General features: G+C 39.5%; 1 protein-coding gene across 2 annotated transcripts in view; it reads left to right on the top strand.

Annotated features, from left to right (window-relative positions):
- Positions 1–19,604, top strand: part of KIAA1143 (KIAA1143 ortholog) — a 135,445-nt gene that overhangs the window by 52,511 nt on the left and 63,330 nt on the right. Inside the window, exon 3 of one of the 2 annotated variants that reach the window (XM_027872391.1) lies at positions 18,186–18,809. The exons of the other annotated variant lie outside the window; for it this stretch is intronic. Within the exon in view, the coding sequence (XP_027728192.1) occupies positions 18,186–18,217 (32 nt within the window). The 3' untranslated portion in view covers positions 18,218–18,809. Of the gene's footprint in view, positions 1–18,185; positions 18,810–19,604 lie in introns of those variants that run through there. 2 annotated transcript variants of the gene reach the window in all.

Here is a 19,604-nt window from a genome sequence, read left to right as displayed (position 1 = left end):
TACAATTGTTATAACATGGCAATTCACTGGTTTTGCTGTTCCTGAATGGTAGAGAATGGTATCAGAGGTGGAAGTAAAGGGAATTGTGATTTGCATCATTCCAATTTATGGAACCTAACAAGAAGCATAACCTTCATTTTCTTCTTACATGCTCTTGTCTTGTCTGAGCATTCCTTTGGTATACCTAATGATCTGCAGGAGAGCAGATTAAAGCTCTGCTCTATACTGCTGTGGAGTCATCCTGATTTTAGAACTTGGGGAAGACATTGACTTTATAGAGCAGAGGACAGAATTTAAATCAATTTTATGATTTTAATAAATTATTACAGATAGACAGAATGGATGTGGAAAGTCAACAGTCTTCAAGCTGTTTATCTAGTTGACTGCCAAATAAAACCCTTCAGATAAAAGCTGCCACAGAAATTGAAGCAAAGCTATAAACATTCCCAATGAAAGGAAGAATCAATTCTGACCAATATTGAAGCCAGGCAAAGTTACAGGCTGAGGTCATCCTAGGCTAGGTGCAGAAAAAGACTTGACTAAGATGGATTTTTCAGCGCTCCATGTTTAACTAGGGCTTTGGAGAGTTTTCATATCTAGTAGATTATTACAACACACAGCTGGATTTGCAGGATTTATTTAGATTACGAAGCCAAGGATCATTCATTTTTCAGTGTTTATGGGGAGAAATGCTTCCTTCTTAATGGAGATCATTTAGACTCGTGATTGGAAATGTATCCATCATACACATCCATCATCCTAATGGGTTCTTAATCCCATGATTGTAGTTTGTACCTTGGTAAAATATGCTGATACAATTTTGAAGCACAACTTTGAAGCTCAGTTCCTTGAGCCTATGACCAGGAGTGGATTTTGACTTTCTTTCTTCTGGGACCTTTTCTTTCTTGTGTAAAAGGAAATTCACTTGTCAAGGACAACCCAAGCAGAGCATTTGACTTATCTCATCTAAAAAGCAGTGATCCCAAGTGATGACAGAAAAAAAATATCAATGACAATGCTGCCATTGTCACATCTCCGAGTGGTACTTAGTGTGGATAAGAGGTAGTGTGGCACAGTGAATTGTTCTGGGTTCAAGAGACTAATTTTCAAAGACTGGAGTAGTGAGCAGTTTTTCCAATATGTTTCCTACCATTTAGTAGCAAATGCTTTCTAAATGGATGGTTATGCAGTAAACCTTCCAGCATTAAGATTTTGACCTCCCTCCCCCCAAAAAGTCTCCACTGTCCCACAAAAAAAACCCTTTACATTTTGTAACAAGTATGGAGCACATTTGGATTTGCCATTCCTGGTGGATTATGCAGAGCATATACAGGTATTCCCTGCCTGGTTCCAGTTTGTGACTTGGGGGTTTGAAATGGAAGATGATGAAAAGTCCTTTAACTAGTTACTTAACCAGAAGAGATGGTAATTCAGAAGTTTTTTTTTTAATTTTATCTTTTAATTAACAAACATCTGTTTTCTATTTCACCCCAAACCTAATTTAAAAGGAAAGAAAAACAAACCCTTGTAATAAATATGCACAGTCAAGCAAAACAAATTTCTGCATTGACCATGTCAGAAAAGTAGACACACACTCACACACACACACACACACACACACACACACACACACACAGAGATATATAAGCCTTATTCTGCACTCTTAGTACATGACTTCTCCACCAGGAAGTGGGTAGTCTAGTTCATTATCGGCCCTCTAGAATCATGGTAGATCATTATACTGATCAGAGTTCTTTAGTGTATCAAAGTTGTTGTCTTTACAATGTTGTTATTGTAAATTCTTCTCCTGGTTCTGCTCATTTCACGTTTCATCCGTTCATGCAAGTCTTCCCAGGTTTCTTAGGTACCATCCTTTTTGTCATTTAGATAGCACAACAGAATTCCATCACAGTCATATACAGTAACATGATTTGTTCAACGGTTCCCCAGTTGATACTTACCCTCTTAATTTCCAGTTCTTTGTCATTTTAAAAAGTTGCTATGAATATCTTTTTTTGGTTCATGTTAGTCCTTTTTCTCTTTCTTTAATCTCCTTGGACTATAGGCCTAGCTGAGTTATCTCTGGGCCAAAAGGTATTTATAGTTTAGTGACTTTGGGGGCAGAGTTTCAAATTACCCTCCAGAATGAATGAATCAATTCACAGCACCAACAATAAATTAATGTGCCAGTTTTCCTGGAGTCTTTCCATCATTTGTCATTTTTCTTTTTTTGTCATCTATACCTCTCTGATGGGTGTGAGGTAGAGCCTCTATGTTGCTTTAATTTGTACTTCTCTAATTATTAGTGATTGGGCACTTAAAAAAAGTATGGTTGTTGATAGCTTAGATGCCTTCCTTTGAAAATGGCCTGTTAATATCTTTTGACCATGTATCAATTGAGAAATGGCTCTTGTTTTTATAAATTTGAATAAATTCCTTATATATCTTGGAAATGAGACCCTTTATTAGAGAAACTTGCTGCGAAGATGTTTCCTAGTTAGCCATTTCCTTTCTAATTTTGAATGCATTGGTTTTGTTTGTGCAAAACCTTTTCAGTTTCAGAATTATCCATCTTATCTTCTGTCATTTTCTCTTTCACTTGTTTGGACAACAACTTTTCCTCTGTACATAAATTTGAAAGATAATTTCTTCCTTGTTCCTCTAATTTGTTTATGATGTGATTTTATATATAATTTCTTATATATCAATTTTATGTTTATAATGTGATTTTATATATAATAGCTAGCATTTATATAGTGCTTTTAGGTTTGCAAAGTGCTTTACAAATATCTCATTTTATCACTTATTATCTCATTTTATATCTAAATCATATATCCATTTGAAGCTAATCTTGGTATGTGGTGTGCGTTGTTGGCCTAAGACCAATTTCTGCCATATTGCTTTCCTGACTTCCTGGCAGTTTTTGTCTAATAGTGAATCCTTACCCTAGGAGCTGAAGTCTTTGGGTTTATTGAACACTAGGATGCTGTGTTCATTTACTTCCACATGCTGTATACCTTATCTGTTCCACTGATCAGTTTCTCTGTATTTTAACCAGTACAAAATTGTCCTGATTAATTTTGAATTGTTTTGATCATTATTGATTACTGCTGATAAGATAGTTTGAGATCTGATACTGATGGGGTGCTTGGGTGTTTGTGCTTATACTTGGACCCCAGTTTCTCCCTAGTCTCAGAAACACTGTCTCTGATAACCACTCCCCAACACAAGGACACTGTGCCTAGCAATTTCTCATGCATGGGCCCCAGCAAGACCCTTATCTCTCTCCCTGGTGCAGCTATACAAAGCTGAGTGAGAGAGTGCTGGGCTGCTCAGGCCCCAGCCCTCAGATCATGTCTCTGGAAGCCTCCCAATTCCTTAGTAAGTTCCTGTCTTGTGAGAAAGCTTTCCCTTGTTGCAGAGCATTCTCTCATCAAGACAGAGGGAGAGGGTTGCCTTGCCCAGCTCAAGGAGTTTTGTCCTTGGCCGGCCCAAGGACTCTTCCTGCTGCCAGATTCCATACCTCTGTCATCTCCCTCCCTGTCTGGTATACTCCCTGAACTTTCCTTTCCCATGCCCTTTTCTATATACCCCTAGCTCCATCCTCAGTCTCCTGTAGTTTCCTTAAGAATCCTTGCCTGCTGAAAAGCATAACAATAAATATTTGCCACCTTGACTTAAAGAATGCTTGAGTCTGTGAATTCATTCCAGACGACCCGTCCTGTACTCCAGTCTTTGAGGGGTTTCAACCTCTCAGAGTGCAATAATACTATTGAGCCCCCTTCCTTCCCACTTTTTCCCCCCATCACTTCCCTTGAGACTTCTGGCCTTTTTGTTTCTCTAGATGAATTTCATTATATTTTTCCTAGCTTTTAAAGTCTTTGGGTATTTTTATTATTAGGGCACTGAAAAAGCAAATGGATTCAGGGGATATTGTCATTTTTATCATATTAGCTCAGCTTACCCATAAGTAATTAATATTCTTCTAATTACTGAATGTGAACTGGATATGTACACATACTTGAATCCACCAAAGCCATTCTGAGAGATTTGGTCATCCCAAGGAGAGTTATCTCAGAACCAGAAAGAGACTTTCAGTGTGTGAGAGCAGAAAGGAAAGAGTGGGAGGCATACCTCCCACTAAACTGCAAAGAGCTAAATTGGAAAGAACTGGCAGACCAGGGACAACATGTGAAAGGAGAAAGAGAAGGTGGGGCTAAGCTGTGGCAGGCTTGGAGTAGAAGACTCTGGCTGATGCCACCAATTTTATTCAAGGACAGAAGGAAATTCCAAGAAAAAATATCTTCTCTTTTCCCAACGCCTGTCTATTTACAGATGCTGTAATATGATCTGATGCTTCATTACCCAGATATTTCTGGCAACTTGAATCTTGCCTCAACCACAAAGAGGCCAACGTCTTACTAGAAATAAATATAAATGTAAATTAAGGCAGAGAGCCAAATGTCTGCCAAAATGTTATAAATTTTCGTGATTGGGGGCTTGGAGCGGTTATGATTGTACTTATAACTTTCTGTTTAAAATAAACACTCTAAAGCCACGAAGAAAGGAACATCATGGACCTTAGGGGGGCATTATATTGTCTTTAAGTTTAAAAGGAGTCACTTATTATAAAAAAGAAAAGTTACATAAATCTTAAATATATCTTGATAGATTAATTCCTAGATGTTTTATGTATTTTGTAAGTTATTTTAAATGGAATTTCTCCTACTATTATTTCCTCCCAGTTTTATTACCATACAGAAATTATGATTTTTAAAAATTTATTTTATATCCTGCTACCTTACTGAAACTATTAGTAGTCTTAATTAGCTTCATCACTGATTCTCTATTCTCTGGGATTTTCTAAGTAAATTATCATTTGGTCTACAAATCAGGATAATTTTATCTACTTTTTCCCTGTGTTTATGGCTAAATTTAATTTTTTCTTATATTAGCAAATATTTCTGGAACAATGCCAAATAACACTGGGGAAAGGGAATATCCTTGCTTAACAAGTGTATACAGTGGGAGGGTTTCCAGAATTTATCAATTATAAATAATGCCGGCTTTCAATTTTTAAATATATTTTTCTTATGTTAAAAAGGACCCTTTCTGTGCCTATATCTTTGGGTTTTTTTTTTTTTAACATAAATGAGTTTTGTATTTTGTCAAAGACCATTTCTACATTTATTGATGTAATGTTGTCTTTTTATTGTTTTTATTTTATTTTTTGCTGAGGCAGTTGGGATTAAGTGACTTGCCTAGAGTCACACAGCTAGTGAGTGTTATGTGTCTGAGGCCAGATTTGAACTTAGGTCCTCCTGACTCCAGGATTGGTGCTCTATCCACTGCGCCACCTCACTGCCCCTATTGTTTTTATTTCTTAATAATTAGTCATGCTAATTGTTTTTCCTATTGTTGAACCACCCTCATATCCCTGATATAAATCTGACTTGGTCAGTGTGACGGTTTGGCTGATCTTTTCAGCTCCCTTTGATATTAGTTAATGGTCATTATATTTAAAGAATGCTTTAAGGTTTTCAAAGAGCTTTTACATATCTTATCACATTTTGATTCTCACAACCATGCTGTAAGGTGGGTTCTATGATTATCCTCATTTTACAGATGAAGAAATTAAGACTCAGAGAGGTTAAGTAACTCACTATTAGTCACACAGCCAATAAGTTTGGGGGAATGGGTTTCAAACTCAGGTCCAATGTTCTTTGCCTGCACCATGAAATCCTCTGCATATATTATAGCTACAGGTGGCATGGTATAATGAATAGAATGGTGTACTTGAATTCGGAAAGACCTGGGTTCAAGTCACTTCTCAAAAACTTACTAGCTATAAGGTCCTAGGCAAGTAATTTCATCACTCTTGGTCTCAGTTTCCTCCTCTGTAAAATGGGAACAATAGCAGCACTTTCCTCACAGAGACTGGCGTGAGCAGAAAATGAGATAATATGTTTAGAGTCGACCCTCATTATTCATGGATTCCATACTTATAAATTCACCTACTTGCTAAAATGTGTTCATAACCCTAAAATCAATACTCATTTGCAGACATACAGCACAGCAGGGAAAGATGGGAGTCACCCAATGTGCATCTTCCCAGCTGAGGTTGAACATAGGTACTCTCTGCCTTCTTGTTTCAGCTCTCATACTGTAAACAAGTGTCCCTTTCACAGTCTATTTAGTGTATTTTTTTTTCACCTTGTGCTTTTTATTGTGGTTTTGCTGTTTAAAATGTCCCTCTCTAGTGTTCCTAAGCTCAAGAAGGCTGTGATGTGCCTTATAGAGAAAATACATAAATAAAATAAGCTTCAGTCGGGCATGAGTGATAGTGCTGATGGCCGTGGGTTCAGTGTTAATAAATAAACAATTCGGTACATCCAGAAAAAAAGAAGAGGACATTTGTTGATCTGTATATGAAGCTGCTTCACAAAATGTGGAAGTAAGTATTCTGACCAGAGACTCACAGAAACCTAACCCTGGATTTCCCGTAGGAGCAATGCCTCAGTATTCGCTAATTCAGTGTTCTTTATGGACTTTATAGAACTTTTATGTGACTTTATGGAACATAACTACCATGAATTATGAGAATTGACTATATAAACTTCAAATATATATGAATTATTATTATCTTCTATAATAGTAATTGAGATTTAGAATGATAACCTGGACATATGAGAAAACAATGAATTATTCAAAAATATCTATGTTCAGTATTCAACCTAGCAAACATTTATTCGGTACCTGCTTTGTGCAGGACACCATGTAAGGTTCCATACATACAAAGACAAAAATGAAACAGTCTTTGCGCTCAAAGAGCTTAATTCTACTGAGAAGATACAACCCATCCACAGATAGATCACAGTCTAAGATTTCTGTAGAACTGTGATCTCCTCGGCTTGATTTGGAAGCTCCCTCCATTCTCTGACAACGCAGATCACAAATCTCACATGCCTGCCCAGAGCGTGACACTTGTCCATGTGATTCCAGTGATTCACTAGAGGGGGTTCACCCAAATGCTTTCCTTGTCTTTGTTTAGCATTGAGTGGATACCAGAATCATGTGATGGCTGGCCTCTAGTCAGCCCTTACTCTTGGAACATAATTCACAAGCAATATCTCCAGAAGATCCCTGGTCTTAACAAGATGGGCTTTTGTCTTAGGGAGAAGCTTGGGTCATTAAAAGAACTAAGCAGTTTCCAAAGGTAGTCCATTCTCCTCCTTCTATTCAATTCTCAACCCAGATCACTGTTCACTTTCAGTGTCTGGTCAGGTGTGCATGTTGTTATTCAGTTGTGTCCAATTCTTTGTGACCCCATTTTTAGGGTTTTCTTGTCAACGATACTGGGCTGGTTTGCCATTTCCTTCTCCAGTTCATTTTACAGATGAGGAAACTGAAGCAAACACAGTTAAATGACTTTCCTAAGGTCACCCAGCTGGTAAGTGTCTCAGGCCAGATTTGAACTCAGGGAGATGAGTCTTCCAGATTCCACTCCCGGTGCTGTATCCACTGTGCCACCTAGCTGCCCCACTGGAAGCATGTACCAATAGAAAAGCTTTAAGGGATGTTCATACAAATTCATTTCGTAGTTTCGATATAAGCATTTTCCTTTTGCTTGGTTTTATATATGTCAGGCCAAACTTTTAAAAGTGATTATGGATTTCATTTGGGAAATTCTGAGATGTCCTGGGATGCAGTCAACACAATGCCATCTATAAAACGGAGTTTGAAGAAGATTAAATTATCTGTTCCCTAGGCAGTTTGAGCATTGGGCTTGGAATCAGCATGACCTGAGTTCAAATGCAGCCTTATAAAATGTATGGCCCTGGGCAAATCACTTAACCACTGTCTGCCTCAGTTTCCTCAACTATAAAATGGGGATCATAATAGTACCTGTCGCCCAGGGTTGTTGTGAGAATCAAATGAGATAATATGTTGTTATTTGTCCTTTGTTCTCGAAGAGGACCGTGACATCAGGAAGGTGATACCATGACATGAAAGGGAATTGGATTTAAGTGAGGGAGGGTTGTGCAAGGTCACCAGCCTCACTTTCTCTTCCAGAGCCATCTGGGTCCAGTGGTGAGATGTAGATCAGGACAACTGGAGATGGCCCCGGATGCAGTTAGAGACCTTGGCCTTTTTAAGCTAAGGTCTTTAACAGGTCTCAGTTTGATTGAGGCAATGCCCATTCAGTGATAAAGGCTAGGTAAGAAATGAGGCAGAGAATGGCCTCTTTACTAGTTTAAAAAAAAAATCAATCTGGGAGGGAAAGACCCTCAGGGTTTCTCCTAGCACATAGTAGGTACTTAACAAATGCTTGTTCCCTTCCTCCCCAACCCCTTTTGGACTTGGACTCAGATCAGTATAGATATTGTGCTGGAATCAATACAAGATAATTTGAGGAATAGGAAAGTAGCAGAAAAAGACTTCTTAGAAGAGAAAGACAGTGAAAGTGCTATGATGTTTTAAGAGTTGACTTTTGAAAATTCAGTTTACCAAAAACAAAGTTTATAAGTTAAGAGATTCCATTAAAAAAAAAATAAAAAACCTCAGTCTCCCAGTATATCTTGAGGTTTAGACTGCTCTATCTCCATGCTGGTTGCTGCTTCCATTCCCTACTCTGACCACATGGTGTTCAAGAATCTCCAATGGGAAGGAGAGTAGTGAAGACAGTAGCAGCAGACCCTTCCTTGTCCATTGTCAACATCCTCTTCTCCCCATCCCTTGGCAAGTGCCTTAACAGCAATCCCAAGGCTTTGGCCAAACAGGAAGTAGTTTCTGACAATTTCTTTTATTCCTTCTTCATATGTTGTAAATTGTCCCTTTTCTTTCTTTTTTCCTCCCTCCCTTTCTTCCTCCCTTCCTTCTTTCGTCCTCCCTTCCTTCTTTCTTTCTTTCTTTCTTTTTTCCTTCTTTCTTTCTTTCTTTCTCTTCCTTTCTTATTTTTCCTCCCTTTTTAACGTAAAAATCTAATTAGCTAGATAATTTGTTGTTTTTATTGATCATTCTTACAGATGAGTCTCAGGTCCAGGAGCTCTTGGGGCATCCAGGAGGAATCAGAGGTGATCCTCTAATGCCATCAGCTGGAGCCCTCACTGGTGTGTTTCTCCCTCAGGATTATTAGATGAGAAACATTTTAATCAGCCAGCCTTAAGTAACTTTCAGGAAGGAGTATTTACTAAGGTACAAGGGTACACTAAGAACAATTGGTACAAAACATCCCTCCAAAAGTTTGTGGCACATTTTCCCCCAAGTACATTCAGAATCCAGGGAGACATGGGCTCTAGCTCAGAGAGCACATGTGACAAAGGTCCTAGTAGCTAGAAATCCTTTTCTCTCTTTAGTGGGGTACTCAAAAAGATCGCTTTAGGCATGGTGTAGGTTCTTTGCTAGGCTTCTCGTGGAACTATGAATCTATGTCCAATATTAGTTCCCCAGAATAGACATTGTGATTAGTTGATCTGGGCATATCTCTGGACACTGACTGAGAAGAAGGGAAATGAGAAGTCCAACATCCCCCATACCCTTTGAAGCTTTCAATGTCCTCCTCTGACCAAAAGAAGGAAACCTAGGTCAAGGCCAAAGCTGAGAGCTTTCCTTTCTCCTCCCTGTCCCCCACCCCCAACCAGGTAGTTATTCCCTAGGGGTTTCCTGGAACATTATTTCTTCTGACTAACCATTTGCTGGAACTCTCCAATTACAGCTAACTCAAGGATTTTATACGAGACCCAAAAGACATGATGAAATCTCAGACAGTTGAAATAACTTCCTCTCTGGCCATCATTTCATTTTATCCAATGGTTTTCAAAGACTTTTCACACTTAGTCTAAAGTCCTTGACTGCTTAGATTGAAAAGTGTTCTCATCTGGTTAAAGTATAAGTGGGTGAGATATGTTCTTACCTAATAAATTTATCAGTCTATCTTTTTTTTATTTAGCTGTCAATTTTATTTATCATCTCCATTTTTTGTTTCAAATTTTATCTCTTATTTATTTCATTTCTTTGTTTCTTCATTCATCTAGCCATCTATTCATTTATTCATTTATTTATCTATCCATTCATTCATTTATCTATCTATCCATTCATCTATTCATTCATTTGTTTGGTTGTATATTTGAGTCTGAGTTTCCCTATCTTGTCCAGGCTGGAAGTGCAGTGGCCACTCGTGGACTTATTCCCAATAATGATCACATAGAAGTTTTAATCTACTCTATTTTTCCGGTCTGGACTGGTTCATTCCTCCTTCTCCTCTTTAGACAGTCTGGTCGTCTTCTCTCTACATATACTATGTAGAAACTGCAGTTTTTCTAAACCTACTCTCTTTAGGGACTTGGGCAGTATAGGGGAGAGTGTGTTGGGAGCAAAAGTTTGTACTTCTATTCTAGCTGTATCTTCAGAGTAAATATCCTTTTGTAAAAGCTATTGAAGTTAATTGGTTAAGTGGAACTGGGACACTAACCACTGGTGATGAACAGTGTGTGTGCGTTGGAAAACACATTGGAATTGGAGCATAAGGAAATAGCCTTAGAAAAAGATACCTCTAAACCCTCAAGGGTACCCTAGAATCCTGAGGGAGAAATGCAGTTGGCCTCACTCTGAGAGAGTGAATTCAGTGCATTGCTACACATAAGTGACCTATTTGTTGTGTGTATACTTAATATTGATACTATTTTATCATCTATCACACCTTTATGCATAATGTAATTTTCCTGCTTATTTCTTTTAACTGTCTATTTTGACTGTTGCTGTTTTTTTTCCCTGAAATCATGATTGTCATTCATGCTTTTTTGGATTCAGCTAAGGCACAACAAATTCTACTCCAATCCAAGACTATTAAGGTTATGTGAAGTTTTATATTTTAAGTATGTTTCTTGTAAACAACAAATTGTCTTTAATATTCCCACCTTAAGTCACTGCTGTAGACACAGCTCATCTACCCACAGTTTAACGCTTTGCCATTATTGTAGGCCAGGCCTGACTCAGGACAATCTGTTGCTTCTGCTTTGGATTTAAAACAAAAATAAGGCATATTATAAAATAATGTATTATTTTATATATTATAAATATGTTATATATTTATAACATATTAAATATATAAATAATATAATATATTATAAAATAAGGCAAAAATAAGGTGGTGCAGTAAATAGAGCACTGGGCCCTGAGTTAGGAAGACAAATTTGGCCTCAGATGTTAACTAGATGTGTGACCCTGAGCAAGTCACTTAACCTCTATTTGCCTCAGTTTACTCAACTGTAGAATGAGGATAACAGTAGCACCTACATCCCAGGGTTGTTGTGAGAAGCAAATGAGATGACACCTATAAATTGCTTAGTACAGTGTCTGGCACTCAGTAGGTGCTATGTAAATGTTAGCTGCTATTACTACTACTACTACTCTACCTCTATTCACAGACCATAGAAAGTTAAGAAAAGGGAGGTTAAATAGAGTCGCTGACTCTGTGTTGGCCATGCTGGTATCCTGGCCAACCCTGAGAAAGAACCACTCCTGTCTCCTTGTGGGCTGACTTTTGTATTTACGCCACCAAGAAGCTAAGACTGAGCTGAGCCTTAGTCCTCTGAGTCAAATAAGATTTTATGATCATTCCAAGGCCTTTTAAAAAAAGCTAGCCTAGCCTGTATGCAGATGTTGCTTCTTCCACAGCCCTGAACTGTAAGCTAGATGTAATCTCTCCTGCTCATGAGCCGTTTGCACTTCTCTCATTACACTTTCATATTTTACTCAGTATTATAGTTGTAAGAGGAGAGGGAGTCAGAAGTACTCCCCAGTGGTGGTCGGGTCCTGAGAAAGCCTTGCCACATATTTATTTATGTACATATCTTATTTCCCCTACTAAACTATAGATTCCATAGATGCTGAGACCGTCTCATCTTCTTTCTATTCCTCTCAATGCCTAGCAAAATGATTTGCACATAGTGGGTGGCCAATAAATATTTTTAGAATGATAGATCAATTGGCAAATGAATGAATGAATGTGTCTGAGCAAAGCTTATTGCTTCACAATGTTTCTTCTTTGATCAAGTATACGCCGAAGGAATCTTTTGTTGTTGCAAAAGCAAGCTGTTACATCTCTGCTTTTGTTTGTTTAAAATGGATCCTTAATAATCTTTCTGATTTTTTTTTTTTGCAACTAATTTATTCCAAAAGGGATCAGTGTCCTTTCCTAAATCCTCATGAATTCGGCAGCACACTGCGCCTCTCTCACTCATGTCAGCGGTTTCTCTCCCGCTCCAATTCTCCGTCCCTGCAGTGTGGTGTTTTGGCCCGATCTCACATTCAAATCGAGCTCACACATCTGATGCTCTCGGCCCATCGCCTCCTTCACTCTCCATCCCCTCCACATTCCTCCCGCTGTTTTCCTGCATGTGTGTCCTTTCGTTGCCGGCGATATCTTTCACTTTGGTGGCCCCTTTGCAGTTTTCCCTTCACGCTGTGCCTCGGGTCCACGCTCCGGCTCAGCAGTTTAGCAGCTGGATCCTGGCCAACTCTCACCAAAAGCCGCCTCTCAGCATCGCCCGAGCAGCTGGCGTCCTCTCCAGCACGTCGCTGCAAGTGACACGTTGTCGTGTTTTCCGTGTAAATGCCAGCACTGGCTAGAAACTCTCTACTGTGCATTTTGGTAAATAGAAAAACACGATTTCTTTTAATCAATTTGACCAACGTGAGCATTTTCTTACACGGGAGACAGAAAAAGAGGACAGTGACTCATTATTATGTACAGCTTATTTTTAAAGCATATTTCAGATTTAATAGTTCTAACGCTGCCCTTGCTTGTCTGAATCTTTTTATGAGTTTCCTTCTGCTCTTTCCTGTATGTTTTTTTTAAGATGATTCATTGACAAGCTTTTCCTTCTTTTCTTCTTCCCCCACCCCTTTTTTTTAGCATCATGAAAACACCACCACTTTTTAGAATCTTCTGTCTATGCCTTAGTCCTCTGATTTAGTCTAAAAAAAAATCATCACAGTTTAGGCAGTAACAGTGATAATGGCTAGCTAGCATTTATATAACATTTACTCTGTACCAGGCATTTTACAATTATTATCTCTTAATCCTCACTAAAACTCTGCCACATAGGTGCTATTATTATTATGATTAAAAACACTAATCATAATAATTAACATTTATATAACTCCTACTATGTGCCAGGTATTGTACTAAGTGCTTAACAATTATTATCTCATTTGATCCTTACAACAACCTGTCAGGAAAAGGCTATTATTATTAATAACAATCATAATAGCTAACATTTATATAACTCCTACTATGTGCCAGGTACTGTACTAAGTGCTTTATAATTATTATTTCATTTGATCCTTATAACAGCCTGTCGGGTAGGTATTATATTATTATTATTATTATTAATATTAACTAATGTTTATATAGCTCCTACTATGTACCAGGCACCATATTAAGGGCTTTATAATTGTTATTTCATTTTTGCCTCATAGCAGTCCTGTCAAGTAAGGGTTATCATTGTTATTGTTAATAATAACGAATACTTATTTAGCTCCTACTATGTGCCAAATAGGCATTTTTGTCATCTTTGTATAATTTCAAATGATTTGTTACATCTTCTAGGTTCTATCAAATCCTATAGGTTCTATTGAAATAATAATTAAAAGACAGTTGAAACATCAAGTTCAAAATATGTGCTGTAGTGGAAAGAACATTGGTCATGGTACCAGAAGACTAGGTTCAATACACCAACATTTAGTGTGTGACCTTGGGCAAATCATTACATTTTTTTGGGTCTCAGTTTCCTCATCTATTAAAAAAAAAAGCTTTCGAGCAGGGATGGACCTAATTGATCTTGAAGGCTCTATCCCAGCTCCAATATTCTATGATTCTACTCCCCCCCTTTCCAGAATTCTCTCTTGCTGTTATATATTGCACTATTTTCATCTCTCGATAGGTGTAAATTTTTTTGAAGTAGAAATTAGTTTAGCCTCTGACAGGATTCAGTGTTCTGAAGATGGAAATGATATTGCTATTCATACTGGAAAATAATCAATAGGATGACAAGAGAATAAACATATTTTAAACCAAGCATGCAACTTGTCCACATTTTATTTCCCTTTCCTAAGAAACCCACCTTGATATTGATGGGTATGTTTTCTTTTGTTTTTAAAAGCTGTCTGCTCATAGAAAAATGTATATATGATATGTCCTCCTCTATTTTTTCAAAAAAATTTCTACTTTTCCATACTGTTTGATTGAGGATTGCAGATGCTAAGTGCTTTATCCAAATTCAAAATGAAGGCCTCTTGGATTGCCTGTTTTCTTGGTTCTTTCTCTTTTGTTCTGTTATGAGCTGGCAATATCTTTGGTGTAATTTTGTATTAGGGTGAAGGATATAGCTTGTGTATGTCTCTCCTTCATAAACAAAAAAGAATTTATTGCCTGTGGAGTTGGCATCATTTCGATATGGCACAAAGATGCATGTTTTCATTTTAAAAAAATCCACGGAGGCTGCTCTGTCCATTATAGGAAACCCAGTTGGTAATATATCTTCATTAAAGTAATAGAAGGTTGGAAACTAGAATCAGGTGCCACATTTTCCAATATAATCAACACAAACCTGATGTGAGAACTAAACAATTATTACTCTCCGAATTGGTCCTAGATTACCAAAAATGCAATTAGACTGAGAGAAGTAACACAGTGGGGTGTCACGTTCATTCTCTCTCAGTCATTTTCTACATCAGATTTTCATGCTGTACAAAAAAAAAAAAGCCACAACCACAGTCTTTCGTCTTTCTCTTTGTTGAATATCACTGATACTCCACTTGAGACTAGAGAATAAGGCCACCTTGTGGATCAGACAATCCTTTGGGGAGAGATCAAATGTTCATAGTGCCTTGGCACATAGTAGGTACTACTAAGTGCTTGCTAAATGAATGAATGAAATTACATGCTTGAACAGACCTTAAGAGAGTCATACATTGTATCCTCCAGGGTCTATGTAGCATAGTGTAGGCCCTAAATAATTTTGTTGGATGAATGGATGGATGGATATATGGATAGATGGATGTAGGAATACGTAGAAAACCATTACACATTGGAAAGAGTTCTGGATTTGGAGACTGAAAACCTGCCTTGATTCCTTGATTTGTCTCTTAGTATCTATATGACTTTGAGTAAGCTATTTCTCTGGGCTTCAATTTCCTCATCTCTATAATGAAGGAAGTACAGGGTTGGACTACTTAGCCTTGGAGATCCCTTCTGACTCTAAACCTTGATCCTATATGGGTCTAGACTTTTCCTAAAAAAAAAAAATGGTAGGTAGAACATACCTTGGTTTCAGTGAAGCATTTGGCAAAGTCTATCATTTTATTCATGTGGACAAGAAAGAGAGATGGTGGCTAGGTGATAATAAATCTAGTTAAGTAGATTTGGAGTTGACCTAAAGAATATTCATTGCAATGATCATTCATGATTCCAGAATACTGATGGTGAAGAATGCCACCCATTTCTCCACACAGAGCAGAAGGAGACATATATGGCCAATGGGGGATTTGTTTTGCTTGACTATGCATATTGATTATGAGGGTGGCCAGAGATTTCTCCATGGCCCTGTACATTGGATAATGGTGTAGGTGGCAAACTGAATAAATTTGCATATGACACAAAGCAATAGTCAGGATACACAAAGACTTTGTCAGGTTGGAAAGACATAGCCAAGCTAATAAAATAGAATTTTACAGGGATAAACGTAAAGTCCTTTGCTTGGGTTCAAGTGCTACATTAGAACACTCTAGATTTGATCTGGCCAAGGCAGAGGACATAGTGGCACTAATGCCTCCTTTTTTCTGGATGTTAGATCTCTCTTAATGTAGCCCTAGATTGCAATGGGTTTTGTTTCGGGTTGGGTTTTTGTTTTGTTTTGTCTGTCAGTCACAGCACACTGTTGATTCATCTTGAACTTACAGTCCATTAGAATCCCAATTTTTTTTCAAACAAGCTATTGTCCAGCCACTTCTAACCAATCCTGAATTTGCATAATGTAGCACTTGAACCCAAGTGTAGGACTTTATGTTTATTCCTATGAAATTCCATTTTATTAGTTTGGATACATCCTTCCAATTTGACAAGTTGTTTTTTTTTTTTATCAATCAATAAAAAGGTATTAGTGAAGCACCCACTTTGTATGTGCCAAGGCCTGTATTAGGTGCTAGGAATACAGATATAAAAAAAATGAAATAACTCTATTCTTTGGAAAGATCCTCATTCCCCAATTAGCTATGTGGCATGGTCCCATGGCTAGTGTACAGCCAGGAGCTTTGTGTAGAGTAATTCATTCCAGAGTACTTATCAGTCCACAGGGTGGGCCTCTTCTTTAACTGCCTTGTTGGTCCCTTTTCCTGATGCTCAGTACCATCTGACTATACAGGAGAACTAATGGGGAGGAAGAAAGGAAAGAGGGAAAAAAAGGAGGAAGGAAAGGAGGGATGGAGGGAAGGAAAGAAACAAAGAAAGGAGGAAGGAGGGAAGAAAAGGAGGGAGGGAGAAAGGAAGAAAGGGAGAGAAGAAAGAAAGAAGGGAGGAAGAAAGGAAGGAAGGAAAGAAAGGAGGAAGGAAAGGAGAGATGGAGGGAAGGAAAGAAGGGAGGAAAAAAGAAGGGAAGAAAAGGAAGGGAGGGAGGAAGGAAGAAAAGAAAGGAGAGAGGAAAGAAAGAAGGGAGGAAGAAAGGAAAGAAGAAAAGAAAGAAAGGAAGGAAGAGAGGGAGGAAAGGAGGGAGGAAGGGAAAAAAAGAAAGGAGAAAAGGAAGAGGAAGAAAAGAAGAAAAGAAGGAAGAGAGAGAGAAAACAAACATTTGTTAAACACCTACTATTTGCCAGGCACTTTGTTAAGCGTTTTACAAATATCTTATTTGATTTGATAGAAGAGAACAGACATAACACTAGGCTGTGAGGCAGCCATCCCAGGCTCTCCACTAACTTTCATTTTCTGCCCTTATGGATCTTGGGTTCCTCACCTGGAAAATAAGGGGTGGGGTTAGAAGATCTGTAAGACTCTTTCCAGTTCAAATAGCCTAGGATTCTAGGTAGTGCCCTTTGAGATAAGAAACGAAAGCTCAGAATTTAAAAAGGACAATTCCTTAACTTAGGCCACAGAACTCCTCCCCCCCCCCCCTTTTAAACCACAGAGTTGTGTCTGATCTTATTCTGGTGAAACTTATGACTTAGATGACAGAAGAGAACCAAATGAGTGGTTTGCTGAGCTCCGGTCTTGTCTGCCATGGGTGGGGAGGGGAGGGCACTGTTTTGCATTAGATTCAACATGAATCATTTGTAAGGCTCCTTGCCCAGCCATGCCCTGCCAAAGGTCACTGATCCTTAATTGCCAGCCTTGTGATTTTTCAGTCACAGTCAATTGGGATGTATCTAGTGATGGGTAATTACTGTTGTCATGTTTATAGAGTAAGACCGGGGAGAGGGACTAGGGAGGGGTGAAAGGAGGCAGGAGAGGGAAAGGTGGGTGTGTGGGCCACGTGCTTGGAAACCCTGGGACCCTCAAGGGCTTTGTAAAGGCCTGATTGAAGGTAGTGCCTTTGGAATGGAGTGGGGGAGATCGGCCCAGAGGCTGCTTTCCTTCTCTCTCTGTGGATCTGAGGGTTACAGATAGGCAAACCCAGTCCAATCCAATCTGTTCCTGACATCCAAAATCCATTTCCCCTCTCCACACCTTTGGACTCATTGCTCTCCATGGCTCTACTCAATGCCTATCTATAAATACTGCACATTCTACATGAAGGCCTCCCCATCCTTCCAACTCCCAACTCTGCCTCTCCCTAAAATTGCATCATATATGTAACCAGGGTCCAGTGCATATGAAGACCCCATCGCCTCGCTTCCGTGATGCGACCTCTCCACATGGAGGAGGCTAGGGAGATTACTTCTCCAAGAGTCATGATGACTTAGAAGGGAAGTGCCTTGGAAAGGCCATGGGGAACTGGATCCCGCCATGGGCTCTTTGATTTACTCTAAAGTTATTCAGAATGGCCTGCCAGCTTTGGCTACCTCGTCTTTGCTTCACTCACTTCTGGGAGGAGCTCGGTGAGTCCTTTGTTATAAGGAGAGAGGCCTTGGGGCCTTCCCCCCTCTGAGATCCTGTGGTTCTTCACCTCTCCATTTGTCCTTTTCCCTTGTAGGTGAAAGGATTGGACCCTCTGTGATCTTGTGAGTTTGAAAGGTCCAGAGAGTACCTCAGCAACCCGAAGTTCCAGAGTCTGGAACAAGGAGGAGAAACCTGGACCCCGGCCAGTGGAAGGTGGATGAGAACAGATTCAGCAGTGGTCATATTGCACCTGCACATGAACTTGATGGGACCAATGCTGCATAGGAACTGAGCTAAATTTTAAGCCTATTGCTTCTACTATGCAGACCAGGATGGCTGGGGAGAGTAGGCCCAAGACAATGGGGAAATGTTTGGGTTTTGTTTTTGCTATAGCTTCAAGTTATTATCTCCCTTTATAAAAGCCAGTCAGTGTTAAGCAATTAAATGGAACCGGGGTGTTAGTCACCGGCACCCTAATGATGGGGAGAACAGAGCTAGTGGAGAAGAGCTCATGGCGACAGAGAAGAGACACCCCAACCCCTTAGAGCTAGTTCTGGGAGAAAGGGACAGAGCATAGGCGCCAATGTTTATTCTGTCTGTTTCATCTTTACTTATAGGTATATATGTTGTTTCCTCTGGCGAGAGTGTAAACTCCATGAGGTCAGGGACTCTCTTTGGGTCTCCTGTGCCTGGTACATGCTTGACACGTAGTAGGTGTTCAATAAAGCTTGCTTAATTTCCATTTGAGTAATCTCAATCCATTTGACTAGATCCGTGGATTTCATATGACCCAACATAACATAGAGTTCTTTCCTCCTGTCCACCGTAGCTATTATCTCAGAACTGATTCCTTCTTGTCTCCTGCGATGAATGCCTGGGTACAAAGCAATGGGGGCAGTGGTATTATCCTTCCTCTTTCATTGCTGTGCATTTGGGCAGCTGCCCCTCATCCCTGGGGAGGCTCTCCCTCCTCACCTCTTGCGTGAATTCGGCCATGACCCCCCCCCCCCCGCCCCAGATACTAGGAACTTCCCTTCCAAGGTCACCTTGCAGGGGTAGGTAAGCGGAGCCTGTTTAAGGTTGGTCCTGGCTGGGGTTGGGCTAGTCTCCAGGATTCGTCCCCACCTCTGGCTTCCTCCCCAATTGTCCTGTAGATGGCAGCAGCGCCTCAATTAGGGCCCTGCAGAATTCCTGGCCCCTTTGACTTGGGCGGGCTCCCTCCATGCTGCAGAGCCCCAAAAGTTCTCCCATGTAGCAGGCAGGCACAAGCAATGCAGCCAGGCGAAATTTGTTTTTAAATGGATGATATTTGGGTTTCTTTTATGAACGCTCCTAACATCTGGCATTCAAAGAAAATAATCAGTCTAGACTATCAGGGCTGATACCAGTTTGCATTAAATTTTGGTGTGCCTTCCCAGTTAAAATACCATCTTACCTCCAAGCCCTTCTCCCTCCTCCCTCCAGCACTCCCTCCACACTCCCCCCTTCATCCCTCCCTCCACACTCCCCCCTT

This window comes from Vombatus ursinus, unplaced genomic scaffold (assembly GCF_900497805.2).
Source record: "Vombatus ursinus unplaced genomic scaffold, bare-nosed wombat genome assembly UNPS02014799.1, whole genome shotgun sequence".
Lineage (NCBI taxonomy): Eukaryota > Metazoa > Chordata > Mammalia > Diprotodontia > Vombatidae > Vombatus > Vombatus ursinus.
This window is presented reverse-complemented; position numbering and strand designations above follow the sequence as displayed.